This window comes from Macaca thibetana, chromosome 8 (assembly GCF_024542745.1).
Source record: "Macaca thibetana thibetana isolate TM-01 chromosome 8, ASM2454274v1, whole genome shotgun sequence".
Classification (NCBI taxonomy): domain Eukaryota; kingdom Metazoa; phylum Chordata; class Mammalia; order Primates; family Cercopithecidae; genus Macaca; species Macaca thibetana.
In genome coordinates this window covers 78,181,855-78,198,390 of record NC_065585.1, presented here as the reverse complement: position 1 = coordinate 78,198,390, position 16,536 = coordinate 78,181,855, and the positions used below count along the sequence as shown (strand labels likewise).

At 41.0% G+C, this 16,536-nt stretch overlaps 2 protein-coding genes across 8 annotated transcripts in view; both read left to right on the top strand.

The window, feature by feature from the left end:
- Positions 1-9,889, top strand: part of ADHFE1 (alcohol dehydrogenase iron containing 1) — a 37,019-nt gene extending 27,130 nt beyond the window's left edge. For 6 of the 7 annotated variants that reach the window (XM_050802063.1, XM_050802065.1, XM_050802067.1 and 3 more), the window contains 2 exons: positions 1,338-1,495; positions 9,361-9,889. In XM_050802063.1, the coding sequence (XP_050658020.1) occupies positions 1,338-1,495; positions 9,361-9,444 (242 nt within the window). In that variant the 3' untranslated portion in view covers positions 9,445-9,889. Of the gene's footprint in view, positions 1-1,337; positions 1,496-1,625; positions 1,853-9,360 lie in introns of those variants that run through there. The other variant, XM_050802062.1, reaches the window with a different exon arrangement.
- VXN (vexin) overlaps positions 1-16,536 on the top strand; it is a 965,102-nt gene that overhangs the window by 899,009 nt on the left and 49,557 nt on the right. The window lies entirely within an intron of this gene.

Here is a 16,536-nt window from a genome sequence, read left to right as displayed (position 1 = left end):
AATGTGCTTCAATATGGAGGTGATAGGAGTCATGATCTCCTTTTGAACAATACAGGAGAAAGTGAACTTAGACTACAGTGGGAGGCATTTTGCATAGACTTCATATAATGCTACACTCTGTAGAGGGCTTTACTTCTTGGCAGTGAATGTGTTTGGCTAGAATACATGAGAATGCAGGGTGCTAAGGGTTGTGAAATCAGTTCCCTTCCTCTGGGAACTTTGTCACCCTGCCTGAGGGCAGAAACTCCTGCATGGGTCTTCCAGATTGCCATTTCCATGATTATGTGCATTTTTAAATTTTTATTATATACACATACATATATATACATATATACACATATATACATATATGTATATATACGTATATACATATATATTTATATGTGTGTGTATATATGTATATATGTATATGTATATATGTGTATATATATGTGTGTGTGTATATATATACACACATACATATATTTAATAGAGACAGGGTCTCACTCCCACGTTGGTCTTGAACTCCAGGACTCAAGTGATCCTCCTGCCTCAGCCTCCCAAAGTGCTGGGATTACAGATGTGAGCCACCAGGCCCGGCCTCTTAATTACTAATTACTAATCATGTAAAAATTCTGCCCTTATGAATCTTCTTTCATCAATACCATTATTATCTGCATATGAAACACTGTTTTCTGAGAGCCTTCATATTCTTGGTCCTGCCCAGCTGGTTCTACAATATTTATTTAGAGGAACCTACCCTGCCCTTTGGCAACAGAATCTAAAATTAAAAGTTTTATAGCTATAGAGGAGAAAAATTTTCTTCCCTGTTCACACATAATCCATTTTTGTCGTGCTTATTTTCTTCCTTTTTGTTGGTTAATTTTGGAGCTTTTGTACTTCTGTAAGCTTGTCTCACAGGGTGTTTGCAAAGGATTTATCTTTTTCTAAGATGTTGCTGTGGGAAAAGACGTTGAGCATATCGTACACCTCTAGATGTCAGCAAATTCCAAGCCTTGAAATTACATAAGCTATGTGTTCTTCAAATACTCATTCCTCCATCCTAGCACCAGCTGATTTTCTTGCCTCCTTCTGCACATCTCTTTTTTGTCTATGTTCCTCTTCTTCCCACCACACAAGGGGCCAGCATGTAGGACCTGGAGCCCCTCTGAAATATCAGAGCTAAGTGAGCTTCCCCAGCCAACTCTGGCCCTCCTGGGGAGGCACACCATGGCCCCGTGCTGGGCGTTAGGGAGACCCCGTGGGTGTGCATGGTGTATTCACTGATCTTGTGACTGAACACCACCCAGAGCCAGTTTCTTCATCTCTCCCTACAGTCAGCGCTTTATGTCTTCTAGGAGCTGATACTCGCACTACCAGGATCCAAGATGCAGGGCTGGTGTTAGCAGACACGCTCCGCAAATTCTTATTTGATCTGGATGTTGATGATGGCCTAGCAGCCGTTGGTTACTCCAAAGCTGATATCCCTGCACTAGTGAAAGGAACACTGCCCCAGGTAAGAGACCGGCACGCTCCTCACTCCCTGCAAAGGAGTCCAGCGCCCCCAGAAAGACATGCTCCATTGGTGGTGGGCCAGCAGGGATGGAAACCAGGGGTCCCCGGTGGTTCTTGGATCTCTTCCACAGCAGACAGCAGTTCTGTCCTTTCCCGGTGCAACAGAGCCAGGCCCTCGCCTTTCTGTTCATCCATACAGCTATAGCTGAGGTGAGGCTTTTATGAAAATTTTCATGAAGGGATGGATCCTTGATGAAAATTCAAGGCAAAAACAACCAAACTGATCTTGAACTATGGCAAAATTTCCCTTTTTCCCATTTCTGTTCTTTGAAGGGCTCCTATAAATAACTATGTGAAGCTGTTCCAAAAGGACCACCAATATTATTTTCCATTGTAAAAAAGTTACAGATCTCTACTATTTTGTGAAGAATAGGCATGGCCTTTCAACTAACACTATCACCAAATTGCTTTTGATGAATGTGGGAGATTGTATACTTGATACATACCTGTGTCACTATGGATCTGGTTTCATTTCTTAAATGTTTGTGAAGAATGTAAATGGAGCTGCATCCCTAATTCAGTAGAGTCATACTAGGTGTAAAGTTTGCTCTTCCGAGGTTCTCATGAAGAGCTCTGATCCCTCAGTGGACCTCTCTTGAGCTAGCACATCAGATCCTAATAGGCCAAGGTCCTGTTCATTGCAATTCACTATAAAGCAGAGAGCTCAGAGCATGAGCACTTTATTGGTGGACCACACCATAGTCACCATGCCCAGAATACTCCTTTAGTCCTCCTGGCCAATATGGGAAAGGCAGAGGTCACCTCAATGCTATGAGGGTATGAGGATAAGGATCTCCTGCCACTTGCTAAGGCATTGTGGATCTCTCCCTGACCATGAAACAGAGTTAGCAGCTAAAACATCCACTCACACAGCAGCCCACTTGCCACAAGTGCTGGTGCTTTTCCCTCACCCCACTCCAAGTAGGCAAGGGCCTCAAAGTAGCTTCTTCCTCCCCACTTTGCTAGTGCTTAGAATGTTGATAGCCTCACCATTCACTTAAGATAATATTTGTGACCCATCTAATTGGGTGAGCAGCTCAGCTACAGTTTATCATCACCAAGCAGAAATTCAGGTCCCCATGTTGGTAGAACTTCCAACTCTCAAGAAAAATCAGCAATCTGGATGTTTGTGTTGAATTCCCTGTTTCCAATGCACAAATGAAACGTAGTCCATGAGCCACCAGTTTCCCTGATTTGGATTCAGGCTCAGTGAATTCAATTGCATCTAGAAATAGAAATGAACAAGAAACAAAGGAGTCTCAAAGTATAGCAGAGACCCTGGACTAACCCTTAATTCTAACCCATAAGTCCAAGGGACCAAATCACTAAAAAAATCAGACCCTCTAAGGCCCTCACGGTTATTTTATCCAAACCTACCAGCCTGTAAGTTCTATGAGGTCAGGAATCTGTCTGCTTGGCTCATCCATTTTCCATTGCACCTAGCACAGGCTAGTAAACATATTAAATGAACACGTACCTCCATTGCTCTCCTCCTAAGTCTTCTGTCTAGCTAAGCTTTAATGGCTGACTGGGGATAACTTTTTGAAGTTTCCTTATACTGACTAGGACTCAACCAAAGGCAGGGGAGCTGTGAAAGCTCAGGGACACCCTACACTGAATGGTCATAGTGAATTTTTCCCAGGGGAGGGACAGGGCTGGAGTGCAGTGGCATAATCATAGCTCACCACAGCCTTGACCTCCCAGGCTCAAGTGATCCTCTGTCCTCAGCCTCCCGAGTAGCCAAGACTATAGGTGTGTGCCACCACACCCGGCTAATTATTTTTTACTTTTTGTACGGATGAGGTCTCACTGTGTTACCCAGGCTGGTCTCGAATTCCTGAGCTCAAGAAATCCTCCTGCCTTAGCTTACCAAAGTCCTAGGATTATCAATATGAGTCACAGTACCTGGCAGTCACCGCAATTTTAATGTAGCTTCTGGCTTTATGGCATGGTCCCAGTGACACTGTCCACCCTGCCAAGGGCCCTCCAAAAGGTTCTGCTTGTTTAGCCCAGGAAATTGTTCAGGAAAATGTGTGTGTCCACCTCCAAGAATGGTATCCATGATTTTCAGATGAAACTGTCTGATATCCTTGGCCATTTGATTGCTGGTCATCAGTGCACACTGACAGGTGTTTACTGTTCTAATTCTACTGCGGTCAGACTGTCACTTTCTTTTGTTTGTTTGTTTTGTTTTTTGTTTTTGAGACAGAGTTTCACTCTTGTTGCCCAGGCCGGAGTGCATTGGTGCAGTTTTGGCTCATTGCAACCTCTGCCTGCCGAGTTCAAGTGATTCTCCTGCCTCAGCCTCCTGAGTAGCTGGTATTACAGGCACACACCGCCATGCCCGGCTACATTTTGTATTTTTGGGAGAGATGGGGTTTCACCATATTGACCAGGCTGGTCTCGAACTCCTGACCTCAGGTGATCTGCCCACCATGGCCTCCCAAAGTGTTGGGATTACAGGCGTGACCCACCACACACGGCCCAGACTGTCACTTTCGAAGCAATTCCACACAGCAGCAGATCCAGCCTAACATTTGAGACCACTCAAATAGCACTAAATGAACACTCAATAGCAAGTTGATTAGATACCACTCTGAATGCCTCCATGCACATGCGATGCTGGGAAATCACAGATAGCAAAACTTTAATTGGACAAAACAAATTTCTTAATTTCACAAAAGATGGGAGGTAAATGGAATCTTTTGGATATAAGTTGTATCTTAAAGTGGGAAGCCAGATTTTCCTCAAGCTGTATTCATAAAGCACCCTAAGGCATCTGCTGCCTTTTTCCCTCTGATCATGTTTTCATGATTCAGAGAAATAATTTTAATTAACTAGCTCTAGGTTCACTTGGAGTCTACGTGATTGAGATATACATATATTCACAGATCGATAGGACTTTGGTAGGAATCTTAGAAATAAGCTTGTCCATTTTGCAGATGAATAGCTACTATGGAATTTTGTTTGTTTGTTTGATGGCAGTGACTGTTTTACAGGAATGCTGTGGCCATTTCAGAGTTTTACACACGCAGTAGACTAATCTTCACTTATTAGCATCTCCAGGATTTAAGGTAGTGAGAATATACTGGCTCCTGCAAAGAACATCACCAGAAAGGTTATTCAATGTAGTTGACATTTGATGAAGGTTCTTTTCTGTTTAGCAGTGAGGGATTGGTTTTCTCTGGAAGGAACAACCAGGCCAGTATTCTTGACCAAACACAGCTCATACTGGTGGCAGCTAATAGCAGCCCTGTGTACAGAGGCTTTCAACTGCCATAGCCAGGCTGCAAGGGGAGCAGGCAAGAATATATTAATCTTCCAAGCTGGATTTCTGAAACCCCTGGAAAGAAACATTTACATTTCAAATCAAAACATTTCATTACTGAGGAGCGCTGTCTACCCAAATGAGCACTTCCACTCCCTGGTAGACAGGCCAGCTGAAATGTTGTTATTTTATGAATGTGCTAAAGGTAGATGTCTGAATTTATTTCGTGCCCATGTTAATGAGTTGTCCTTCAGTCTTACATGCCCATAAATAATAGCACATCATTGCTTAACACATCTTAATTCTGGGAGAGTTTAGCTTTTATATGGCAGAGCTGATATGTGTAGGGGCATATCAAAAACTTTATGTCCTTGTCCTGTTTAACCAATCACTGGGGGCCAGAAATGCGAAACAGGAACTCAACTCAGGATTGGCTTCAAGTACTTCTAAGAGTCCTGCACTGCTCCACCAAAAGTAAACAGGATCATGTCAAGGGCCTTTAAGCTTATCAGATAAGACTCTCTCCCATTATGAACAAAGTAACTTGCCGTCATCTGCAGTTATGGCAAACACTGAACTTCAGTTCTTGACCCTGCACAAACATATACATAATGAGACCCTCTGCCTTGCTATGGATTTCCAAAATTCCTTAGGGTCTCTTAAAAATCTGCTGGGATGTGACATTGTCTTTACCTCACCCATATTCATTGGCATTGTCCCCTACCCCTCCCCTCTCTCATCTGTCCCTCTATCTTTCCTTCCTTCTTTAACTATCTGTTAAATTGTGATAAAATATGTATAACATAAAATTTACCGTTTTAACCTTTTTTTTTTTTTTTTTTTTTTGAGACGGAGTCTCGCTCTGTCACCCAGACTGGAGTGCAGTGGTGCGATCTCGGGTTACTCCAAGCTCTGCCTCCCGGGGATTTTAACCATTTTTAAGTGTACAATTCCATGCCATTAAGTACATGCACAATGTTGTGCAACCATCACCACTATCCATTTTCAGAACTTTTTTTTTAATCATGCCAAACAAGTGGTATGTCTATTAAGCACGAACTCCCCATTCTCCCCTTCTCCTAGCCTTTGGGAACCTCTGACCTACTTTCTGTCCCCATGAATTTGCCTATCCTGGGTACCTCGTGTAAGTGAAATCATACAATATTTGTCCTTTTGTGACTGGCTCATTTCACCCAGCACAGAGCCGTTAGTGTTCATCCACGTTGTAGCATGTGTCAGAATTTTATTCCTTTTTTATAGCTGAATAATATTCCATTGTATGGATATACTACATTTTGGTTATACATTTACCTATTGATAGACACTTGGGTTGTTTCCACCTTTTGACTGTTATAAATAATGCTGTGATGAATATTGGTGTACAAGTATCTACTTGAGTCCCTGCTTTCAATTCTTTGGGGGTACATACCTAGGAGTAGGATTGTTGTATCATGTAGTAACTCTATGTTTAACTTTCTGAGGAACTGCTGAACTGTTTTCTGTAGTGGCTGCACCATTTTACATTTCCATTAACAGTGCACCAGGGCTTCAGTTTCTTCACATCCTCAACAACACTTGTTATTTTTCTTTTTGTGTGTGTGTATAATAGCCATTCTAATGGTGTGAAGTGGTATCTTATTGTTTTGATTTGCATTTCTCAGATGACTAAGGATGGTAAGCATCTTTTCATGTGCTTATTGGCTATTTATATATATTCTTTGGAGAAATAACTAATCAAGTCCTATGCCCATTTTTGAATTGAGCTGTTTGAGGTTTTTTGTTGGTGAGTTGCAAGAAGAAATTTTTTTTTTTTTTTTTTTTTTTTTTTTTTGAGACAGATTCTCGCTGTGTCACCAGGCTGGAGTGCAGTGGTGCGATCTTGGCTCACTGCAACCTCCACTTCCTGGGTTCAAGCAATTCTCCTGCCTTAGCCTCTGAGTAGCTGGGACTACAGGTGCACGCCACCACACCCAGCTAATTTTTGTGTTTTTAGTAGAGACGGGGTTTCACTTTGTTGGCCAGGATGGTCTCGATCTCTTGACCTCGTGATCCTCCCACCTCAGCCTCCCAAAGTGCTTGGATTACAGACATGAGCCACCGTGCCCAACCAGAATAATTTTTGTATCCTGAATATTAATCCTTTATCAGATATATGATTTGCAATTTTTAAAAATTTTGTTGTCTTTTCACTTTCTTGACAGTGTCCTTTGATGCACAAAAGTTTTAAAATTTTATTCAGTCTAGTTTATCTGTTTTTTTTCCTCCTGTGCTTTTTCTTTTTTCTTTTTTTTTTAGAGACAGAGTCTTGCTGTGTTGGCCAGGTTGGAGTGCAGTGGCGCAGTCTCAGCTCACTGCAACCTCCGTCTCCCAGGCTCAAGCGATTCTCCTGCCTCAGCCTCCTGAGTAGGGGGTATTACAGCTGTCCGCCACCACACCCAGCTGATTTGTGTGTGTGTGTGTGTGTGTGTGTGTGTATTTTTAGTAGAGACAGGGTTTCACCATGTTGGCCAGGCTGGTCTCGAACTCCTGACCTCAAGTGATCCGGCTGCCTCAGCCTCCCAAAGTGCTGGGCTTATAGGTGTGAACCACTGCACTGGACTCCCTGTGCTTCCAGTGTTATATCCAAGAAATCATTGCCAAATCCAATATCTTGAAGATTTTTCCCTAATTATTCTTCTAAGAGTTTTAGGGTTCTAGCTCTTACATTTAGGTTTTTTATCCATTTTGAGTGAATTTTTTGAATACATCCATCCTTCTTTTCATTCCTTTTACCTGACAAATATTGATTGAGTGCCTACTGTATACCATGCATTGTATGGTACACTAACAGAAGGAAAATAAAGTCCCTTTTCTCCTTTGTGAAGCTTACCTTCTAGTGAGGGGAGACAGTGAACATCTATAAATAAGATACAAATGAAATCATTTCAGATAATGATTAGTGTATGAAGGAAAATCTGCATAATGAAATAGAGAGTGATCTCATGGGGAAAGTGTGGAGAGAACTCCAGCCAGGCTGTTGGGAAGGTGCAGGATGATAGGGCAATGCTTTCCAGGCAGAGGGGAAGGCCCTGGGGCAGGGTCAAGGTTAGCATGTTCAAGGAACTTAAAAGGGATGGTGGGACTAAGTGAGGTGTTAGAGCTGGGGTGGGAAACAGAGCCAGATCAGGGTAGCCTTAGAGGCCATGGTTTTGTTGTAATTGCCACGGGAATTTATCTGCGAACATTAAGCACAGGAGTGGTAGGATTCAGTTTATACTGGAAAAAAATCACTTTGGCTGCTGTGGGGAGAATGACCTCTGCGGGGCAAGAATGGAGCAAAAGTGGAAACAGACATTTTAGGAAGGTTTTCAAGCTGGACAGGTGAGTGATAGCAGTGCCCTGGATGCTGGTTGTGGTACCACAGGAGGTGAGAAGCGCTCCGACTGGGGCTTCATTTTGGAGGTAGGACTGACACTCTTGCTGATGAGTTGAACTTGCAGAGCAAGGGAAAGGGGAATCAAGGTTGGCTTCTGGGTTTTGCCTGAGCTATTGGGTGTCATTTCTGAGATGAGAAAATGGGAGGAGCGGTGGGGTGGGAGAGTCAGAGTTCTATCTTGTATATGTGAACTTTGAGATGCCAGTATCCCCTCCACACCATCTTCACTAATTCAGCAGATAACTGTTGAGCATCTACTTACTGTGTCAAGCCCTTCGGTAGGCGCAGGGCAGAAAGCAGCGCACACAGCTGAGCCCCTGGCCTCACAAGCTTCCCTTCCACCAGCTACACTCCCAAACACATGCCAGCAACAGAAAACATGCCCAGAGACCCGTGAAAATGGAACCTCAAATTGGACATTCCTCAGTTTCATACAGGCACCAGGGGAGTGAGTCATCGCTGTACCTTTTAGCCCCTGTCCCCGAGAAGCTACTGACCAGAATATAAACAGAAGTAGGATGTGCTGGGTGTCTTTGCTGAATTGACTCAATAATCGTTGGAGCAATTAAAAAATCACTGGATTTACTTGGGAACGCAGAGATGAAACCTTAGTTAATAGAAAAAAATGGAGTCACTTGTTGCACATAGCATGAAAGTTAATGTTCTACTGAAGTCCTTTTGAATATACCTTAAGTCCAAGTTGCAAAATACATGGTCTTAGATGTCGGGGATGACCCAGTTCTGTCTTCCTTGACAGCACTGGTTGTGCCCAGGACAGAGCTCTGTGCGTACGGAGAACCTGGCAGAGGTTGTTGACTGACCTAGTTTTGTCATGATAGGGGTGTTTTTCCCAAGGTTGGTTTGGGCAGAAGGCTGTTGCCAGGGCATAAGGCAAAGGGCAGTGGCTTTTGAAAGCTCTGTGGGGAAAGAGGTATGATGTGATATGTGATAAACCTCCGAGCTGGGGGTCCAGTCATATGAAGCATATGAGAAATACCGTTTTTAAAGATACAGCATTTATCAAGTCATTTATTCTTATGACCAAGTTAATTTCCATAACTTTGTAGCTTTTACAAACTGCCTTTTCAAAGCCCTGGGTAACTCCTTTCATTTACTGTTTCAGGAAAGGGTCACCAAGCTTGCACCCCGTCCCCAGTCAGAAGAGGATCTGGCTGCCCTGTTTGAAGCTTCAATGAAACTGTATTAGTTGTCATTTTAACTGAAAGAATTACCACTGGCCATTATAGTGCTGAGAGCAAGAACTGATTTAGCTAGGGCTTTGTCTTTTCATCTTTGGCATAACTTAGCTGTTACCAGTATAGGTGGGATATAAATTTATCTTGCAAGAAATTCCCCAAAGCTCAGAGTCCAGCTCCTTCCATAAAACAGGCTGGACAAATGACCACTATGTTAGACCCCCAGGGTTGACTTCGGGGGTCAGTGTTCCTGTACCAAACCCCACACAGAATACTCTGCCCCTGCTTCATGAGCAAATGAGCAAAAACTCAAAAGTGTAAATTATATTTCCTATGCCTAGTAATTCACTGCATGTCTAGAAATTTGTCTGATAGGAACATTAGCACCAGTACATACAGAAGCATGGCAAGGATATTTCTGGCAGCACTTTTCTAATAATAAAATATTTGAAACAACCTTAAGCGTTCATTATTTATAGTATACTAGACAGTGGAATACTATGGTACTGTTAATAAAGATGAAGTAAATCTCTTGGAAATGTGTCCATAATATACTGGGAAGCTTGCAGAAAGTAAGCTACCGAATAATTATATATTAGTATGATCTGATTTTTATTTTTTCAACTATACATAAACATATATCTACATATACATACAAAAGGAAGACGCACATCAAAATGTTAAACGTTATCACTGGAGAAATGGAATTTGGGGTGTGGAGAACTAAGAGAAAATGTTCACTTTATTTTATTTTATTTTATTTTATTTTTATTTTTTATTTTTTATTTTTTTTTGAGACGGAGTCTCGCTCTGTCGCCCAGGCTGGAGTGCAGTGGTGCGATCTTGGCTCACTGCAACCTCCGCCTCCCGGGTTCAAGCAATTCTCCTGCCTCAGCCTCCTGAGTAGCTGGGATTTCAGGCACCCACCATCACACCTGGCTAATTTTTGTATTTTTAGTAGAGATGGGGTTTCACCGTGTTGACCAGGCTGGTCTCGAACTCCTGACCTCAAGCAATCCTCCTGCCTCAACCTCCAAAAGTGCTGGGAATACAGGCATGATCCTCCCACCTCAACCTGCTGAGTAGCTGGGACTACAGGCATGCACCACCACGCCTGGCTTATTTATTTATTTATTTATTTATTTACTTATTTATTTATTTTTGTATTTTTTTGTAGAGACAGGGTGTCGCCATGTTGCCCAGGCTGGTCTCAAACTCCTGAGCTCAAGTGACCCTCCCACCTTGGCCTCCCAAAGTGGTGGGATTACAGGCATGAAACACCCCTCCCAGCCTCATTTTTTATTTTATAAACTTCTGTATTGTTTGGATTTGTTACAAGCTTGTATTACTTTTCTAATTTTTTCAAAAGGGAAGGGAGAGGAAAGAAGAATGTCATTTTAATGTTTTAGGTCAGATTCATCTTATTTTATAAAAATACTAGTAACATATTTAAAAGGTAAAAACAAATCCACAAGGGTAAAATATTAGAGACCAATCCTCTGGTGAATAAGTTGTTTTTGTTGTTGTTTCTTTTTAAAGTTTGAGAACACTTATAATACATTCCACAATGTGATATGACATTATTAGAAGAGCATTAGGCTAGGGTTCAAGGGCCCAGGATTTTATTTCAGTTTTGTCTGATTCTTAGTTCATTCAACCAAGGCCTCTTCCAGGTTGAAAATGCTATGAGACCGGGCACAGTGGAGGCTGAGGCAGGAGGATTGCTTGAGTCCAGGAGTTTTGAGACCAGCCTGGGCAACGTGGCATGGTGAAACCCCATATCTACAAAAAATACAAAAATTAGCTGGGTGTGGTGGTACATACCTGTAGTCCTAGCTACTCGGGAGGCTGAGGCATGAAAATCACTTGAACCTGGGAGGTGGAGGTTGCAGTGAGTGGAGACCACATCACTGCACTCTATCCTGGGCAACAGAGCAAAACTCCGTCAAAAAAAAAGAAAAGAAAGAAAGAAAATACTATGACTAGGTTTTATGTATTACCTGGTACTTAATGTGAGATTTTTGAATTGGGAAAATTTGATGTAAAATAATTTGAGATACAAATATGCATTCTCCCCCCACCCCGCCTCAAATGTTCAATGCCTTTGCTAACAGTAGCCAGACGTCTAAATGTGACTCACCAAGAGGAGTGTTTGGTATTCATATTGATGATGACTCTGTAGAGGAAGAATTTAAAGGTCAAGCATGAAGAACAGATTTAGGAAGCCTCAGTGTTTTTATCTTGATACCCATCATTCTGTCCCTTACAATTAGAGAATATGGAAAAGGTGAGTTTTGTGACTCACTAGCTATTAAAAGAGGATAAGCTAGATTAGGCCCATTTCTGTAAATCAAACACTTTCATGTTTCAGAGACTATAATTAAGTGTATTTTTTCTAATTCTGTAGCCTATTTTTCTTTAGATTTTCTTTAAGAAAAATTCTTAAGAGCCACCACTCCATTTATATGGATTAAAATACTTACCAAGGCAAGGACATTTAATAGAATGGTATTCAAGAGTTTGAAAAATACTATGTTCATGAAACTATCATAATATGGTGGCATTTTCACTTAAAATATATGCATATACCTAATTTATTTTTTGATACAGAATACTGATTTGTTCCAAATAGGTCATGTTTCTATGTTATTGTTGAGTCCCACATAAATAGCTGGCTCATTTGGCACTCCTGTCTCTCTCTATGCACAGGAAGGGCTATGTTGGGCTTGGCATTGTTTGAGTAGCTGTGGACACAGCTGTGGGGTGTTTTCAAGTGGTCAATGAAGTAAGTCTGCTCTTGTAAAATACAGACAAGTACAGTATCAAAATAGCGCGAATGCGCAAAAATTGCTTTCCTGGCCTTTTAACCCTGAGAAAGATTAATGGTTGTTTGGATTAGAAACCGTAGCCTAATGAGGGGGCTGTTGCCTCCAGGGAGTAGGTATGAGAAAGGGGACTGTTCACCTCCAGGTCATCGTTGCACAGGCTGCGAGTCTCCGACGACCCGCAACACCACGCCAGACAGCTGCCCAGGCTCTGCCAGTAAGTGCCTGGTCCTCAGGGAGCTGTTGAAGGGACCAGGCCATCACCATCACAATGGCCTGGGGGAGGCAGTCTCCAGGGCCAAGCACACTTTGAATGGACAGAAATTGGTTCTTAAAGCCCTAGGTTGAATTACTGGCAGCTGGGGGTGGGAGGGTCTAGTTTCTCGTGCTATTATTCCACTGTTTTTCCAACCACTCCAATCACTCTCAGAATAAATGCAATCGCCTAACAAATTGCAATAACTGTTTTGAGATTTCGTCCCCTGTGAAATGCCTCATGAAGCTATGCGCACAACAGCTAACTTCAAACTAACTGCACTTCATTCTTTCTGGCTCCAAGTTTTTGTCTTTTTCAGTTGGGTGCTTTAAATTGATTTTCCAATTTATAAAATTGGAAACTGATTAAAATAATCATGAGAGAAAAGGAAGAAAAAAACAACTAATCATCCTATTACCCAAACACAGCTGTTAACATTTGATATATTTCCTTTCCATCTTTTTCATTTGGATGGTGTAATCTTCAGCTCTTTTCTCTTAAGACATGACATTTTAAGGATTTTCCGTGCTGCTGCATAATCTTCATAATCATATGCAAATGTATGTAATAGTTTATTAAATAAGAATTTAATAATTTATTCTTATTAGAGGTCATCAAATTGCTTCCAAATTTTTACTCCTACCAATAACTTAGCAATGAATAGATGAATAATGTTTATATGGCTTTTTTCACATTCTAAATTAATTTCACAGGTTAGGTTCCCCTACAGTCAATTTCAACATTACAATATAGATTTTTTTTCCTTTTTCTTTTTTTTTTTTTAAGAGATAAGGTCTCATTCTGTCACCCACAATGAAGTGCAGTACATGGTCATAGCTCACTGTAACCTCAAACTCATGGGCTCAAGAGATTCTCCTGCCTTAGCTTCCCCAGTAGCTGGGAGTATATGCAAGCACCATCACACTTGACTAATTTTTAAATTTTTTTTTGTAGAGATAGGGTCTCGCTATGTTGCCCAAGCTGATCTCAAACTCCTGGCCTCAAGTGATCTTCCCACCTTGGCCTCCCAAAGTGCTGGAATTACAGTCATGAGTCACCACACGTGGCCTGGTGTAGATATTTTTATGACTCTTAGTTCACAGTGTCAAATTATATATAACTCAGAATTGCCTTAAATGTTGCTTCCCCTCTCATTCAATCTTCTCTGCAAAATAAATACTAGTTCAAAGCAACAAGAAATGAAACAATGTTCATTTGCAAGTATGGACCAGACTAGACTATTTGTGCCAACCTGCAAGTCAGTGGTGTGTTTTTTTTTTTTATGTCAGTACAGCTTAACAGTTCACAGGGATTACAATTTTCAAACAAACTTACAAAAATTTGGTGTTATATCCTTGCCTCTTAAGTGAAATTTTAAGACCCCCAAATCTCTTTTTTACTTACTTTTTTTTTCCTTCTAGAGCCCTCTATGGGCCCCTAAGCCTATAGGTCTGTGTTATTACTTTCATGGTCTTCAGTTTTGCTGGCCAAGAAAAAAGACCCAAGGGAGTAACATATATTCTTTCCTACAAGGGTGTTCTAAAACCACTCAGGCCTGTGAGTGAAATGATTTGCTGCACTGCAAGGGAGGTGAGTGAGACCAAAGAACTACCTCCACCAAGATCCCTTCCAAGGGTCTAAGTTGCTTCTCTAATCAGAAACCTCTCAAACCTTTGTGACTGTGCACATAGGTCCCATAATGGCTTTGGCAACATTTACCTGGGACCAGGGTGAACTTCATACCATCTATTGCATGTGGGAAAAGAGAATAATGCTTGTCAAACAAGCCACTATATTTTATTTTATTTTGGTGTTGCTGGTAGGTGTGTAGTGAGCTCTCAGTGTGTGTGTGTGGTTTTTTTTTTTTTTTCTTCTCAGACAGAGCTTCACTCTGTCCCCCAGGCTGGAGTGCAATGATGCGATCTGGGCTCGCCACAACCTCTGCCTCCCGGGTTCAAGCGATTCTCCTGCCTCAGCCTCCCCAGTAGCTGAAATTACAGGCGTGTTGCCACTACGCCCAGTTAATTTTTGCATTTTTAGTAGAGACAAGGTTTCACCATGTTGGCCAGGCTAGTCGCAAACTCCTGGCCTCAGGGGATCCCCCCACCTTGGCCCCTCAAAGTGCTGGGATTACAGGCAGGAGCTACTGCGTCCAGCCTCATTGTGGTTTTAATTTGTGTTTCTCTAATGGCATGTGATGCTGAACATCTTTTCACTTGCTGATTTGCTATCTGTATCTCCTTTGTGTTGAAATGTCTGTTCATGTCTTTTGCCCATCTTCTAATTGGATTGTTTTGTTTTGTTTTTTACTGTTGAATTGTGATGATGCTTTATATATTCTAAATACAAGTTTTTTCTTAGATATGTGGTTTACGAATCTTTTCTCCCAGTCTGTGGCTTGTCTTTTTATTCTCTTACAAGGTCTTTCACAGACGAAAGGTTCTTAATTTGATGAAGTTCAATTTACCACCTTTTCCTTTTTATTCATCATGCTTTTGATGTCAAGTCAAAGAACTCTACCTACTCATAAATCTCAAGATTTTCTCTTAAGTGTTTTCCTAAAACTTTTAGTTTCACATGTAAGTCTGTGATCTACTTTGAGTTAATTTGTGTATAAGGTGTGAGATTTGACGGGGGGAGTGTGTGTATGCATGCACACATGAGCACACCTGGGCTATCTGTAGTATCATGTGTTCATTTGTGGAAAAGATATTCTTCCATCCATTGAATTGTTTTTATACCTTTGTCATAAATCAGTTGGGCATATTTGTGTGGTTCTGCTTCTAGGTTCCCTGTTGTGTTCTAGTGCGTGTGTCTGTCTCCACCAATACCACCCTGTTTTGATTATTACTACAGCTAAATAGTAATCTTTAACACTGGTAGAGCGATTCCTCTCCTTTATCCTTCTTTTTCTTTTTCTTTCTTTCTTTTTTTTTTTTTTTTTTTTTTTTTTTTTTTTTTTTTTTGAGACAGAGTTTCACTCTTGTTGCCCAGGCTGGAGTGCAATGGCATGATCTTGGCTCATTGCAACCTCCACCTCCCAGGTTCAAGTGACTCTCCTGCCTCAGCCTCCCAAGTAGCCTGGCCTATCCTTCTTTTTCAAAACTGTCGTAGCTATTCTAGTCCTGCACATTTCAATGTAAATTTTAGGATAACCTTATCTATGTTGACAAAATATTCTTGCTGGGATTTTATAGGAACTGCATTAATCCTATTGATAATTTGGTGAGAGCTGACATTTTTAGTATGTTGATTCTTCCAATCCACAAATCCAGTATATCTCTGCATTTATTTAGGTTTTCTTTGATTTAATTCATCAACATTTTAAAATTTTCAGGACACAGATCCTCTATATGTTCTGTTACAATTCTACCTAAGTATTTCATTTTCTTTGGAGCAATTGTAAATGTCATTGTGCTTTGAATTTTGATTTCACGTGTTCATTGTTAGTACACAGAAATGTGATTGATTTTTGTATGTTGATCTTGTATCCTGCAAACTTTTTGCACTACTTATTAATCCTAGAAGTTTCATGTGGATTTCTTGTGATTTTCTATAATTATCCACCTGTGAATAGGGACAGTTTTATTCCTTTGTATCCAATGTATATGCCTTTTATTTCCTTTCCTGGCATTTTTGCACTGGCATACTATTCCACTACTGTGTTGAATGAGAGTGGTGAGAGCAGATATCCTTGTCCTGTCCCCTGTCCTAGGGGGAAAGCATTCAGACTTTCACACTGAGTATGATGTTAGCTATAGGTCTTTTATATATTCTCTTTATCAAGTTAAGGAATTTGTGTCATCTTTTGAAGGTGTTATAGTAGCATGGTAGCTTTTCTTACTCTCTGATATTTATGCTTAATTTACTGGATTTAGGTTATTTTTGTAATCAAGAAACAGAGCAATCTTTTCTATTTTCATTTTAATTCTGTTAGGTACCTGTGCAGGTATTTCTGTTTGACAGATAAACTTTAAAAACAGAGACTCCAAGAGGTAAAATGTCTTGCCCAAGTTTATATA